General features: G+C 34.8%; 1 protein-coding gene across 1 annotated transcript; it reads left to right on the top strand.

The window, feature by feature from the left end:
- Nucleotides 1-1640: 1640 nt before the first annotated feature.
- Nucleotides 1641-13418, top strand: LOC133178991 (cytochrome P450 1A2-like). Its single transcript, XM_061313664.1, is given in 6 exon segments — nucleotides 1641-2183; nucleotides 2398-2598; nucleotides 8078-8195; nucleotides 11584-11846; nucleotides 12903-13027; nucleotides 13193-13418. Coding segments are annotated over 6 exon segments (1476 nt in total).
- Nucleotides 13419-14474: the final 1056 nt, after the last annotated feature.

The following is a 14474-nucleotide window of genomic DNA, read 5'->3' as shown; positions in this document are numbered from 1 at the left end:
TATCAACATTTTAATAAAATTTAATTTTTGGTCAACTTTGAAGTGACCTTGAGGACACGCCCTTTGCCCCAGGGTAAATCCCCGTGCAATTTAAATTTACAACATATCCTCATCCTTTTGTGTAAGTTTGGTGATAATCTGCCCAGTGGTTCTTGAGGAGAAGATTTTTTAGCAACCAGTTTTTTTGTTTCTATTTTCCTAATTATCTCCCCTTGTTTAAAGGTCACAACCCTGGTTTTAGTATAATTGGGAGCCCTTGGGCCAAGGATACCCTGTGACAAATTTGACAATAATTGGCTAAGAGGTTCTTGAGTTATGGCCCATATTCTAAAAAGTTTACGCACACCGCACAAATGGCCACAGCATTAGCTCTTTGAGCCTTTTGCTCAGAAGAGCTAATGATAAATAAGTGACTTATAAATTGAATAAATAATACGACGAAATTTTAACACATTGGGACATATAAATTCATAAAAAAAAAAAAAGATAGGTGCATTTAGCTCTTTACAATGTAAAACATCAAATATTTAAATGATTTTTTAAAAAGGCCATAATCAATATAATCTTTTACGATTACATAGCTTTTTCTTGTTAGCATTATTGCTGACTTACTGAAAGAAAACTGAAAATTTTATTTTAAATTACTTTTAAATTTAAATAGGGCTCGAAAATGTGCATTTCTAAAATCGATCAGTTATTTAACCCGTCGGGGTCCTTATTATGTATTCGACTTATATACAGTTTGTTGCTCTAGGGTCCAATAGCCCTATAAACCGACAGCAATGACGCATCAGTGGCCAAGGTAACACCAAATGGTCCGCTGGTCACTTTGTATTTGCCATCGTGTAAATTAGCGGTTGGACGTACAGTCTGATTTTGTCTTTCTGTTTTGCTTTTAGCATATTCGTCAAATATATTTCTTGCAATCCCCCCCCCCCCCCAAGAAAAAAAACAGAAATAAAATAAATTCTAAAAAAATGTCGAATTATGAAAATAACAGTAAACCGATTGATGGCTTTATCCATCACGTTCAATACAGCATTGTTTTTGCAAATGTAATGGGGTGGAGTTGATGGGTAAATATCTATCCATTAAAATTGGAATATTCGACTGCTGCATCAAAAAGTGGGGGGAGGGGGACCGACCGCCCTTTTAATGAACATTTTAATACTAGGTACCTATTACCAATCAGTTCTCGTCCTGCATTATGCTAAAACAGTTTTAAAAAGATTTTACCTCGCAAAAGATGGAACTTTGTAAATCATGCAACCTGCTGCGAAACGTCACACGGTATTTTCCAATCTATCACAGTGTTTATGACAAACTTTATACTAATCAAATGCACGTTAAAATAAACGAATAATAAAATTCTAATGGACAAAAACAAAGTTTGTAGGTATAATTGGAAGATTTCTCAAAACGTTTAACTCTTGTACATTAACTCATATTAAAAAGAACATTTCTGAACATTTTTTGCCCCCTAGTCCATATTTTACAAAATACCAACATTTCCTCGTAATGTGTAAATAGTCAAACATTAATCGGAAATGCTTTAGTAACTAACGCTTAAGTAAACAAACATTTTTTTATCTGCATTGAGCATAGCCATAGATAACATTTTTGCAAAGAAGCTATCAAAAATGTTGGAGATAATAACTGTGATTTTTATTTTGGTACTGTGTATATATCACTACTGGAAGGAATTAAAAAGCGATTTTCCTGGCCCACCAGGCATACCCTTCGTTGGCGTCGCATTTCAGGTCGACTTGAATCGGCTTCATTTGAAACTGTATGAATGGACATCGATTTACGGAGAGGCTTTTCAGTTTTCAGCATTTGGCAAATCGTACATTTCACTCAACTCAGCCGATGCCATACGAAATGTCTTAGGATGCGAACCAAATGCAACAACCGTGGCATCCCGAGAACCGTCGTTTTTCGGGGAGTATTGCCTTGAGAATTATTCCGACATTGTATTTTCACCATACAGCAAAGAGTGGTCCAGTAGACGTAAGGTTGGCCACCAACTTTTACATACATAAGGAGATGGGGTGCACTTGCTGGAGGACGAAATTCTACAGAAACTTAAATATGTCAAACAATATATCAAAGATAATAATGAGAAGAACATCGACCCACACGATATGGTGGAAGAGTTCTTATGTAAAAACTTGGCCTCACTGGTAATATTTTTTGCAGTTAGTTACATGTAAGTTATGAGAAAAAGTTCATTCTATTATTAAACGTCCTAAAATACTGTAAAGATTACATGTAAGAAGAAACGATAGTAAATGATATGCTAGATTGTTTGCAGCTGACAAGAATTACAATTACTCTCGTAAACAAGAAATGTTCAGTAAAAATAAAATTTATTGCTTTAAAAATTACTTTCATTAGATTGCTGGAACTACCGATCAACAACTGCAACAACTGATGAAAGATATGGATCACATTTCCAACGACATTGCAGGACCCTTAGTTGACAACATGTTTAAGACATTTCCTTTCCTGAGGTTTCTACCCTTTTCTATCACCAAGAAACCTTTCCTTGTAAAATCCTTGATAGAAGATCTAATTAAGAGAATAAAGAAAATAACGGTAAGTTTATTAAACCGTAAGGTATTTATAAGCTGATAAATCTAATCTAAACTGAAACATTGAAAGTTTCCTTCACTTGTAGCTACCTACTCGCCATATAAGACCGTACATAAGCGAATCAACCATCTACAGTTACTGTAACAGTTGTAATTAAGGAGGGATTCTTCTCATATTTCTTGTATTTAAAAATCAATAAAATTTTCCTGGATTCAAGAAGACATTAAGTGATGGTATCAATTAGATTAAATTTGACCGTTTTATTTTAAAAGCAAGGTCAGGTCAAGGTCAACATACAGGTCGGAGACCGAGTGCTGGTGAAGATTGTTTCTTATGAAGTAATGTCTTCTAATGTCTTTCTTATGTCTTTTCTTATGACTTGACCTTAAGAATAAAAAAAAATACCGTTGCCAATCATGCGATGCCGACTTCTATTTCAAAAAATTAAATGTTTTTCTTTTTGCATAAAAAGATATTACCATATAGTGTCTATCAGATGATACTATCAATTGACAAAGATAATTTAACTAAAATAGATATTGGCTAATCCAAATTTCCTCTATTTTTCTTAGATTCTTACGATATAGTAATTATTCTTATATGCTTCTATTATTTAAATTTTTCTTAATTTTACATATGGTAAAGTAGTCATATAAATATACAAATTGATACAAAAACAAAAAGTTTTGAGCGTTTACTAAGAGAGAAAAAAACCTTTTTACTGATTTTTGGCTCAAATCTGTAATTAGATCGGAGGGGTTTTAAGTTAACAAATTTGTAGTTTGTTTGGAAAATCATATTTATTTGATATATTTTAAAACTTCAGTCCATTATTATTAATTTTACTTACATTTGAAATTGTCTTTTCGTCTTTGATTGTTTAAAAATTTTAACTAAATTCGTTGGTTTATAGTACTTTTGAGAAGCAGAAAAGGAGATAGTTTCATACACCGGCGTTCCGCCAAAAATATAGTCCCTGCTAGATTTCAAACTCAGTTTACCATTTCTATTTAAATTTGTACAGTTATGATGAGGAAAGAAAAATATGATCTTTTAAATCTCTTACATCTAGACATATAAGACATATAACAAATATACGTTGAATATTTCATCTAGTCAGAAACCAGACAAGAATCCCTCCTTCAGCTAGATTGTAACAGGGGTGTGCAAAGAAACCAAAAAAAATCCTGTCAGGGTCAACAAGATTTTTGTCTAAACACTTGCCTGCTATAATAAACCATAGAACTCATAACAAAGAATGATTAGAATAAGCGGGAAAACTCTAAACCAGTCAAGAAAACCAATCAAATAAGACCTCTCATGACTAATAAAAACCAACAAGCATTCTGAGAGTAATGCATTAGCAATACTAGTCCCCTACAGGCAAGTGTAATCTGGTTCCCGTTATAAATTGAAAATGCCATAATTCCGTCAAAAATCAATGAAGTGGAACGAAATGCAAACTTGATCTATAACTCATCAAGGTAAATTCACATACCAAAAATCAGCTCAATATCTGCAAGCGTTTAGAAAAAAAATTGCGGAAAACCCTGAACAATTGAAAAGGTCATAATTCCGTCAAAAATCATTAAAGCGGAACGAAATACAAACTTGATCTGTAACTCATCAAGATACACTCACATACCAAAAATCAGCTAAATATCTGCAAGCGTTTAGAAAAAAAGTGCGGAAAAACAAGTGGGACAGACTGACAGAGGGACAGACAGATGGACGGACAGACTTAGAGGAAACCTATAGTCCCCTCCGGTTTCACCGGTAGGGGACTAATAAGAACATTGGTCAACTTCAAAACACCTGACCAATATCCTCAGGTACATATAAGTATGCACAGGTAAGTGAAAACTATAAAATGTATATTCTGGCAAGTTCTTCACTTCATTTTTTTTAATACAAAATTTAACACCATTACAACATCAAACCGGTTGCCTAATGACGTCCAAGTCATTCAAATGGGAAGCTGTATTCTGTGATATAAGAAATGAATTTTCATTATGTACAATTAAACCATTACCAAAATGATACAGACAGAAAATTAGTCAAAGCCAACTGGTAAACACTGGAGTCAAAACTCTAAAAAGTCCCTTGTTCCATCAATTGGCTCTCTTTAACCAGTATGACTGTGCCTGGCTCATTAGCAAAATGTCCTTTGTCCATTTTAGTTTCTGTTCCTCTCTTGTTGACCTTCTCAGAGCTGGTATTCGTGTTCAGAATTGATAACTATTTGTATGGAAGACACATCTTCATGTTCGTCAGTAATCTCATCAGGCGAAAGTACATCTTGCTGCACATTTACATGTATTTATCCTCATCGTCACTCTCTTCAGCATGGTTCCTAGATTGATCTTCCTGGCAGAGAGTGTATCTCCTGAATCAACTGCTGATGCCTCCTCAGAAAAGAATGATCATAATCCTCATGACTTGAAATACTTGGGTGTGAATTTCCTGTATGCATTATAGATTAACGTACAAAAGAAAGTTGACGCCTGCGTTGCGCAGTGGTTAGAGCGTTCGCTCGAGAGAGTTGATCCTTAGGTCGCGTGTTCAAATCCCACTGTGGGACGTGGAGACCGGCCCTTCGGATGAGACCGTATAAACCGAGGTCCCGTGTCGCAGTAGGTGCTGGCACGAAAAATGTCCCTCACTGCTCAATGGCCTTGAGTGCCGAGTATTGATCAAAATTTGCAGCTCTCCACCGGCAAGTGGTGGGCTTCTGCATATGAGTGAAAAATTCTCGAGAAGGACGTTAAACACACAAACAAAAGAAAATTCACTGTGTTAATCTGAAACGGACATTATATATTAGAATTTAGTTTTACTAATATTTCTCTTTTTTACTGCCTTCCTTTCCTCGTCTGGGTTGTTTCAGTGGAGGAGGTGTATATGTCTGTTACTTAGAAGCCATAGGAAGTATTAATTTTCTACGAAGAATTTTACATCTTCCCTCACCGTCCTTTCCTCTAACTTTGTACACAGGTTTATTCTGGTTGGTTGGGTTGGGCATTGGCTACATACGGATAATATTCCCAAATAACAGAGATATTGTGCTTTACTTCATAAGAAACAATCTTCACCAGCACTCGGTTTCCGACCTGTATGTTGCTGCTCTTGCTTTTAATTTATAATTACAGTTAATTTGCTTTTCTCGGAATTAATACTTAATTGCTGTATTGGTTAATATATATGCTTCATACAGTAGTTGTTTCAATCTGTCTATATACTTGGTAGTGCATTTTTTCTAACCAGGATGTTTAAAAAATCCAAAAGTGGCATGAATTTGTAACTCTGGCTTCCTCCCTAACATCAGATAAATTGGTGAGAAACCAGCTTTGTCCTTTGCCGAAACATTGCATGAACTAGGGAAATGGTGTGGCTTTTCCAATCAGATTTCTAAGAATTTTATAAAGTGCTAGGCATGGAAAGTAAAGTTCAATTGAATTGTTCCGTTACACCAGTTCGCAATGGATGTTAGGTGGTTGTTCTCGATTTCGAAATTTCTCAGAGTGAACATAATTCCTTAATGATCTGCTGCAAAAGATTCTTCCTTGGTCTGAATGGAGTTTTCCTGGTATGCCGTAATGAAGAATGAAATGCTTGCAGATAGCTTCAGTAAATAATTGTTTTGGCTGTTTAGGACAATATTCCTTGATGCACTAGAATGCTTGTTGCAATATTATGATGTGTTCTTTGAAAGTTAATTATCTAAACATAGAAACGCTTTTTTAGTTACACTACTGACGGATCCCGTACATGTATTTTCCCGCAATAGCTTGACGGTGTTTTAATCCTTTCTGCGATACACAGTCGCAGTTTTATCATCGTGTTGATTGTGGGGACACTAATCCGTGGTTAACTAAAATTGAACTCTATAATCTTTAGTGGCAGAATTAAAGGATTTGTTGGTGAATAAATGATCGATGTTTTATTTTTCGTAATTTTTTTAGTCGGCATTAACATATTTAAAATCTAGAAATAATTTACAGATATCGTTACATGTATTTTTTTTAAGAAAGCTGGTATTTGAATTATACTTGACATATTCTATCCAAGCAATGGACTTTTGCGTGAAGCACTGACATTTTACAATCGACAGCTAACCTTATTCTACTACATGGCCGTAGGAACCGGGGGGGGGGGGAGCGTGACCCCCAATAATTTTGCCGATATATAGATTACTATATAAAACATAGCTACTATATGCTTGTGCCCCCTCAATAAAAACGTCTGATGGCCTTTTTTGTCTTTGCTTGTCAAGTAATTTTTGGTAGTTGATTAGTCCCCCCCCCCCCAACTGAAAATGTATGGCTGTGCCCCCCCCCCCCCAACTGAAATTGCTTCCTACGGATCTGTACTAGCACAATATACGGAAGCTCTTCTGCGATATGTTAAGCTTAACAGTTAGTGAAACGATAATAATGGGACATTCCAAAGCACATATTACATTCACTCTACCCTCAACCCCCTTCCATTCCCACATTGACCAACTCTTACTTAGTTTTCCTTCTGGGGTGTTTTTCTTCCTTATTTGCCTTCAAAAAATGAGATTGAAAGGAGATATATGTATGTTGAAAATGCATTAATTCTTTGGAAATCTTCTGCTCCTGGATATTTAGAATACAAACTAAGAGCGTAGTTAAATGAAATGTGCAAGTATGCTTCTTCCAAATTTGTGAAATTCATGGCCCCTGGATCAGGGATTCTGGAGTGGGGAAGGAGTATTTTGATAATATCGCGAAAATTTTTATTTGTTGAAAATCTTCCTTACTTCTCCAGAGCATTTAGCAGAAGGTAATAGTGAGTTCGAGTGCATTTTCTCTGCTCTATCGAACAGAAACTAACAGAGAAACCAAACATGGTTATGATGAGAAATAGTGCTTTCCCTCAAAAATTGTGAAATCCATGGCCTCTGAGACAGGGGTTCTGGAATTAGGGTCAGGCTCTATTAAACAAATTTATTCTACTTTAATAGAATTTATTCCCTTTCATTATTCACTTGTTTACTCATTATTCACAATAGTTAGGTAGGTTTTTAAATAATAGATGGATAAAAATGAGACATAAATATCTTATACATGTACATTGAATAAAGGCATGTTCCTGAGTTGTTGCCGATTATCAGGCTAACTTTTGTGTTGAGCCCTGATCTCTTTTTTTTTAGTTTATTTCATATTATTGTCTAGTTATTTACCATTCCATGGATTCTTTACAAGGTTGTATTATATTCAGGTGACCGTTAAGACCCCTAGGCCTCTTGTTTCAGTCAATACGATGATCTAGCAATCCTCGAAGTACCATATTCACCTCGCCCTTCTGACTCGGTGAATATTGCACTCCTTGGGTAGCTTATACATCGTATTGACCTCAGGAACAGCAATAATTGTATTCGAATTATATATAAGCAGTATACAGATTGGTATATACCTTGCATGTAACTGAATGTCTTCATTTAAAAATCATTTTACAGGAAGAGCAAAACATTGAAAAGGGTATGTACCACGAATTGAAAAATGCAGTAGAGGCACATGCTCAACACCTTACAGACAATGAAATAAAGTGCATTATCTCTAATATTGTTGGAGCAGGTATTGTTCAGGAATTTAGCTATTAATTTTAGAAGTGATGGATTACAGTATATACATATACATTTTCGTCCACTTTTAGGTCACCTGAGTCTCTCAAATGACCTATCCGTTTTTGTTGTTGGGCGCGCGTCGTCCGTCAACATTAAACATTTTTAGCTTCTCAGGAACCGGTGAACAAAGAACAACGCACGCTAACTCTCGATTCCCGCCTACATTTTACACCCACTTCATTCAATACGTATAAATGGCAATTTGGCCAACAAAATGTTCATTATCAATTGATTAATAATTTTTTACCAGTGTCAAAAACTTAAATGCCCCCTTTTAAGACTCTTTTCATAAGGGGGGGTTAAACATTTTATCCATTGAAATCAGGATTTAAAACATCGCCAGATATTCAGATACTAATGGAAGTGGATAAATGACCTTATAATTTTTCCGTATATTTAATTTAAGTAAGATTGATGATTTTATTTTATTTGTAATCTGATTTGAGAATGGTAATAAATTGACCATTATTGGAGGTTTTTTTTTTGGTCTATTAACATATCCCCCCTCCCCGTGAAACAAAAAAAGCTTTGGTATGAATTTGAGAAATAACAATTCATAAAACCTATAAAAAGGATTTTTTGTTTCACGCGGGGGGGGGGGGAGATATGTTAAAATAATGTTTTCCGTTGAATTCAATAGTGAAAAACGCAATTTTTACCAAAATTATAGAGTTATATTTCTTATCTCTCATGGTCAGGGGTTCAGGTGTTAGGGTGGGGCTAGCGCTCTATTTATTGTATATGTCGCCCGCGTGGCGCACTGGTTAGAGCGTCTGCTCTAGAGTCGCGAAGTAAGGAGTTGATCCTTACGTCGGGGGTTCGAATCCCACTGTGGGACGTGGAGACCGGCCCTTCGGATGAGACCGTATAAACCGAGGTCCCGTGTCGCAGTAGGTGCTGGCACGTAAAAGATTCCTCACTGCTCAATGGCCGTAAGTGCCGAGTATAGGACAAAATTTGCAGCTCTCCACCGGCAAGTGGTGGTGTCTCCATATGTGTGAAAAATTCTCGAGAGGGACGTTAAACAACATACAAACAAACAAACAAAAACTATTTATTATATAATGAAAATGCATTATTTCTTTATAAATCTTCTTCTCTGCTCCTGGCTGCTTCTTCCATTGATGATAAAGTAAAATGCATTATTTCTGTAGTCTTTGGAGTCCAGGTCTTCCAACAAACTATTGGAATTCTGCGATGGGTACTGATTGTACTCCTTTATTAGCCGACCATTTTTTTATTCCTATGAAGCGAAAAATATTCAAAAACTTTTACATGAGAAGAAATCACTTGTATTAACATTGGGTCGTATTTTGGCTGACTCGTTTCATACCAATTGTTAGGCCTTTGTTTTTTCCACTGAATTTGACTACGGAATGTTCAGTCTACCTGATCAATTCATAGGGCTCACGCTGGGTGTGACCGATCAACAGGGGATACTTACTCCTCCTAAGAACCTGATCCCGCCTCTGGAATTTCAAGGGGTTTGGTTTGTGTTTTATGCCCTCTTCAAACAACTGTATTGTTTATAGAGTTTTTGAGATCGATCACTTCGTAATCCTCACCTTTTTCATTGAAAACCTTTTTAAACAATCAAACTAAGTGCATGATTCTTTAAAAATCTTTTTATCTGTCCTTGGGCATTTAACAATCATACACAGTGCATGGTTATGATCTTGAAAACCATGACCCCTGGGTCAGGAATTCTGGTGTTAGGGTTGATTGTATATAAAAATTATTTTTTTTTTAAACAAATCTTCCTCCCTGTCTCGATTTTTTTAGACAAACTAATTGCATATTAATGATTTGCAAGGACGCCTCCTCCAAAAATATGAAAGTCATGGCCTCTGGGTTAGAGTTCTGGAGGTGGGCGGGGCTTTATTGATTACAATGTATATAGTGAAAATGCATTAGTGTGTTAGCACTGTCAAATACAAACAAAAATAGATCTGCTAAATGATTTGTTACTAAGTACAAGATTAAAGGGTTTTTATCACGTCTCAAAATTTTTTGATATGACAAAGTTTACATGCTATTAAAACCATATATTTAAAAATCTTTGCTAGAGAATTAATATTTTTGATGTTTCAGCGATTCAAAGTTTGAATTTCTCAATATGCATATTTTGATCGCCGATGTTACGCGCCATTGCTCTGACGTCATAGGTGTCAATCCTGGTCAAGCGAAGTACTTATTGTGTATACAGAAGGGCTCATTTGTTGTGTCTATTAAACCTGTTAGAATATAATTAAGTGATAATTGGATAATTTACAGCTAGTAAGGTATTTATTTAAAGCCTTAGGATGCACAAATGTGCACAAGAAAGGTTTTAGGAAGAAATTTTTTCCACATTTCCTGGACTTGGTCGAGAGATGAAAGGGGGGCCTTTTTCTGCAAAAGCGATGGCTTTTATCTCCATTCAAAATAATCGTTTATGCCCGATGGATCATGAATTTTTTCCGTCCTATAAAATATTTTAAGGAAAGATACCTTTAAAAAAAATAAATGACAAACACGCATTTTTTAAAAGTCGCACAGAATCTAGTAGGAATGTTGTGAACTTCGTAATGGCGTACGGCGCCATTGATTGAAGAAGTGTCATTTCTAGTACATGATATTCACTGTTGGAACAGATAAAAGATACAGGATTTATTTATATATAATTAATTGATATAATAATGAAGGAGAATTTAAAATTCTCATATTCATAAATGTTTACGAAGTTAAACTTAGTAATTCGTTCTATTTAGTCGAAATCCCGAGTTCTCAACGGCTTCGTCTTCGGTGACCTCTCCAATTGTCGACATATTTTCTGGTTATTTCTTTCTGCTAGACGTTCATACATAAAAGATTGACCGTTCAAAGGAATATAGTCGATGTCAAAATTTCAACCGGCCATATTATGTATTCTTATTTATTTAGCGCAAAATTTATTCAATATATTTTTCTTACGATAAGCTTTACGAGTTCTATTGACCATGGACACCTATGACGTTTCAGTACCACGTGACCCCTATCTAATTAGTGGAGATTTTTACTTCGAGGACCCTATATTACGGGCGTTTTATCGTCTAATTACGCCCGTTTTCTACATCATTTCATAATTAAACGATAATTATATGTTTCAAGAATATAATAGTGTTTCATTTAAAAAAAAATTAGATACGTGATAAAAACCCTTTAACTATTTTAACTATTTTACTAAGTCCTGATCATCATATTTCTTTAGATTTTAGACACAATATGTTCTTTTAGTTCTTGTATTATTTCATACTTCTATTGATCCTTTGCTAATTATATACAGGTGACCGTAAGAGAGATATGCTAAAATGTTACAGGTTTTCTAACAACCAGAGGCACCTTACTGTCGCTTATTCACCTTTTGGTGGATTATCCGGAGATCCAGAATAAAATACAAAATGAAATTGATGACATAATTGGCGAAAGAGAGGCGCACATCAACGACCGATCTTCATGTCCCTTCACAGAGGCAGTGATCCTAGAAACACTACGTTACATATCCCACGCCCCTTTGGCTATCCCTCATTATACACTTGAGGACTGTACCATCAGGGGCCATTTGGTTCCAAAAGGAACACGAGTAAGAGATTCTTTTTCTACGGGATTCACTGGTTTATTTTTATATGGCTTTATTAAGATGTTTTTCTGTCCCTGTCAATTTTGATTTCTGAAGAGAGTAAAATATTGAACTAGTAGGGGCCTCTTTAGATGGTGTTTTTAAGGTCTGGAAATTCGCGTTGGCAGTCCAGGCTTTCAAATGTCAATATAGCAGAAGACGTGCTTCCCGTTCTTATTTATTTATATATTTTTGGCAAGTTTCTTAATTTCAAGTGTGAAATCACTTTGTATATTTATTTTTGTGTCCCTTCCGATAAAAGTTTGAGCTTTAAGGAGTCAACTTTTTCCCTGCATGTGTATGTAACTTGTTTCTTTATGACTGTCTCCCGCTTTTGCAACATCGTGGCGACATTAAATATTCACCCGTCCGTCCTCCTGTCTGTCACGAAAACTATATAAAAAACAAAACTTTTATATTTAACATGTGCATTACCTGTGACAAGAATTTTCCAAATGCGTTTATTTTTTTTTCTTCACTTCAACACTTTGAAAATCCACCTGCATTTCAAAAAGAAAACAGTTCTCTGAATTTGCTTTCACCAACTTTATTGCCGATACTAATCACCTGAACTTAATTCAGCATTTTACACCAACATATAAAACTGGAATTACATTTAATATCAAACAAAATTCAGATTAAACAGCTAAAACAAAATCATTTTCCCTGCGTACATATATACATGTAATATATATTTAACCAATAATAAAACATTATTCTCTTGAAACTGCTTAATCACATTATTTGCAATACATAGGCATTATCTTGTATTTTCTCTGCAAATAAAAAAAAAGTCGATGCTCACTCGTACATACTAATAAATATAGAAATTACTATATTGCAGCATTACGCGGAATTTAAGTTATTACTTCCACTTTATAATTCGACTTTTTGCAAATGAAACCTTTTTTCCAAACATCTATCTTTATAATGGAGAACTTTTTTTAGAAATAAAAAAAATATTTTCAATTTATAATGGTACATTGTCGTTATCATTTTACATGGTATGAATGATTACAGATACTTGCAAATTTGTGGACTGTTCATCATAGCGATGAATGGGATGATCCATTCGTCTTAAGACCTGCGCGGTTCCTTGACGATTCTGGATTACTTTTACCAGCAACACACCCAACTAGAAAAAGGTTTATGTATATATATATATATATATATATATATATATATATATATATATATATATATATATATATATATATATATATATATATATATATATTCCAATTCAATTTAAAAGTAAATCATTCTACATCGTATTTTAGTAACTACGTTTCATTTACTTGTTACTTAAGGCTGTTGGTTTTTGGGTTTGGCAAACGGTCATGCGTGGGGGAAGTGTTCGCCAAAAACCGCACATTCCTGTTCCTAGCAACACTGATGCAGACTTGTACTGTGACAAAGCCGTCTGGTCAATCTACAAGTAACCTTGACCCCCGAACAATGATGCCTGGCATCGTACTCCAGCCTCAGCATTACCAAGTACAATTCAAAGCACGAGAAATTTCATGCAATCAATGAGCGTGCTCGGGCACATGTAAAAAGCATCGATGTACACAAAGACAATGAGAAATTTTTGAACGTCAATAAATGAATGTTGAATACATGGTATGTCTAATTAGGGCCAAGTAAATGATATTTTTCCATAAACATATAACGATGAAATTTAATCAGAAAGCGTCGCTTACACGAAGCGACGCTTTCTGATTAAATTTCATGTCAAACGTTGCAATATTCGATCTTTTCCATTTGTATTGTATAATTTTTATTTGTATTCTATAATTTTCCATTTGGATTCTATAATTTTCCATTTGGATTGTATAATGTTTATTTGTATTCTGTATTTTCCATTTGTATTGTAAAAAAATCATTTTTATTGTATAATTTTTCATTTATATTCTATATTTTCCATTTGCATTGTATAATTTCTTATTTGTATTGCAAAATTTATTTGTATGCGATAATTTTTCATTTGTAAAAAAAGAGAGATGCAAATCCCAAAAGAGTATTGATTGTATGTTGTTTTCCGTCCCATTCGAGAATTTTTCACTCATATAGAGACGTCACTATATACCGGTGAAGGGCTTCAAATTTAGACCTTTACTCGGACCCGCCACTTTCACTTCAAAGTGCCGAACGCCTGGCGAAGGAACAATTGCTACCTATTTTTTATCGACTTAGGTCAGTCGCGGCCGAGATTTGAACTCGATCACGACCTTCCGATCACGGAGCGAGCGCTCTACTCACTGAGCTACGGTCTCAAAAGAGTAAATTTCGTTTCAAATACTTTTATTTGCTGATTTTAATTTTTGTGTTTAATTTCATATCCTCAAAACCAATCTGTCCGCGGACGCAACATTGAATTAAAAATACGAGGTGTATATGAAAATAATATTTAGTGTCATACTTAAATTCTTATTAGAAAACATAACGAAGCACTGCCGAAGTCAGAATATCACACAGTTATCTGTGCTTGTAAGAAAAGAATACGTCCATTAGCAAGAGTTATCTTTCTTATAAATATTTTTTCAATGGAAAAAATGTAATACTAATAAATATTATACATATTGTACTTGA

This window comes from Saccostrea echinata, unplaced genomic scaffold (genome assembly GCF_033153115.1).
Source record: "Saccostrea echinata isolate AGI-Se365-2 ecotype Australia unplaced genomic scaffold, CSIRO_AGI_Sech_v1 ptg000001l, whole genome shotgun sequence".
Classification (NCBI taxonomy): Eukaryota; Metazoa; Mollusca; class Bivalvia; order Ostreida; family Ostreidae; genus Saccostrea; species Saccostrea echinata.
This window is presented reverse-complemented; position numbering and strand designations above follow the sequence as displayed.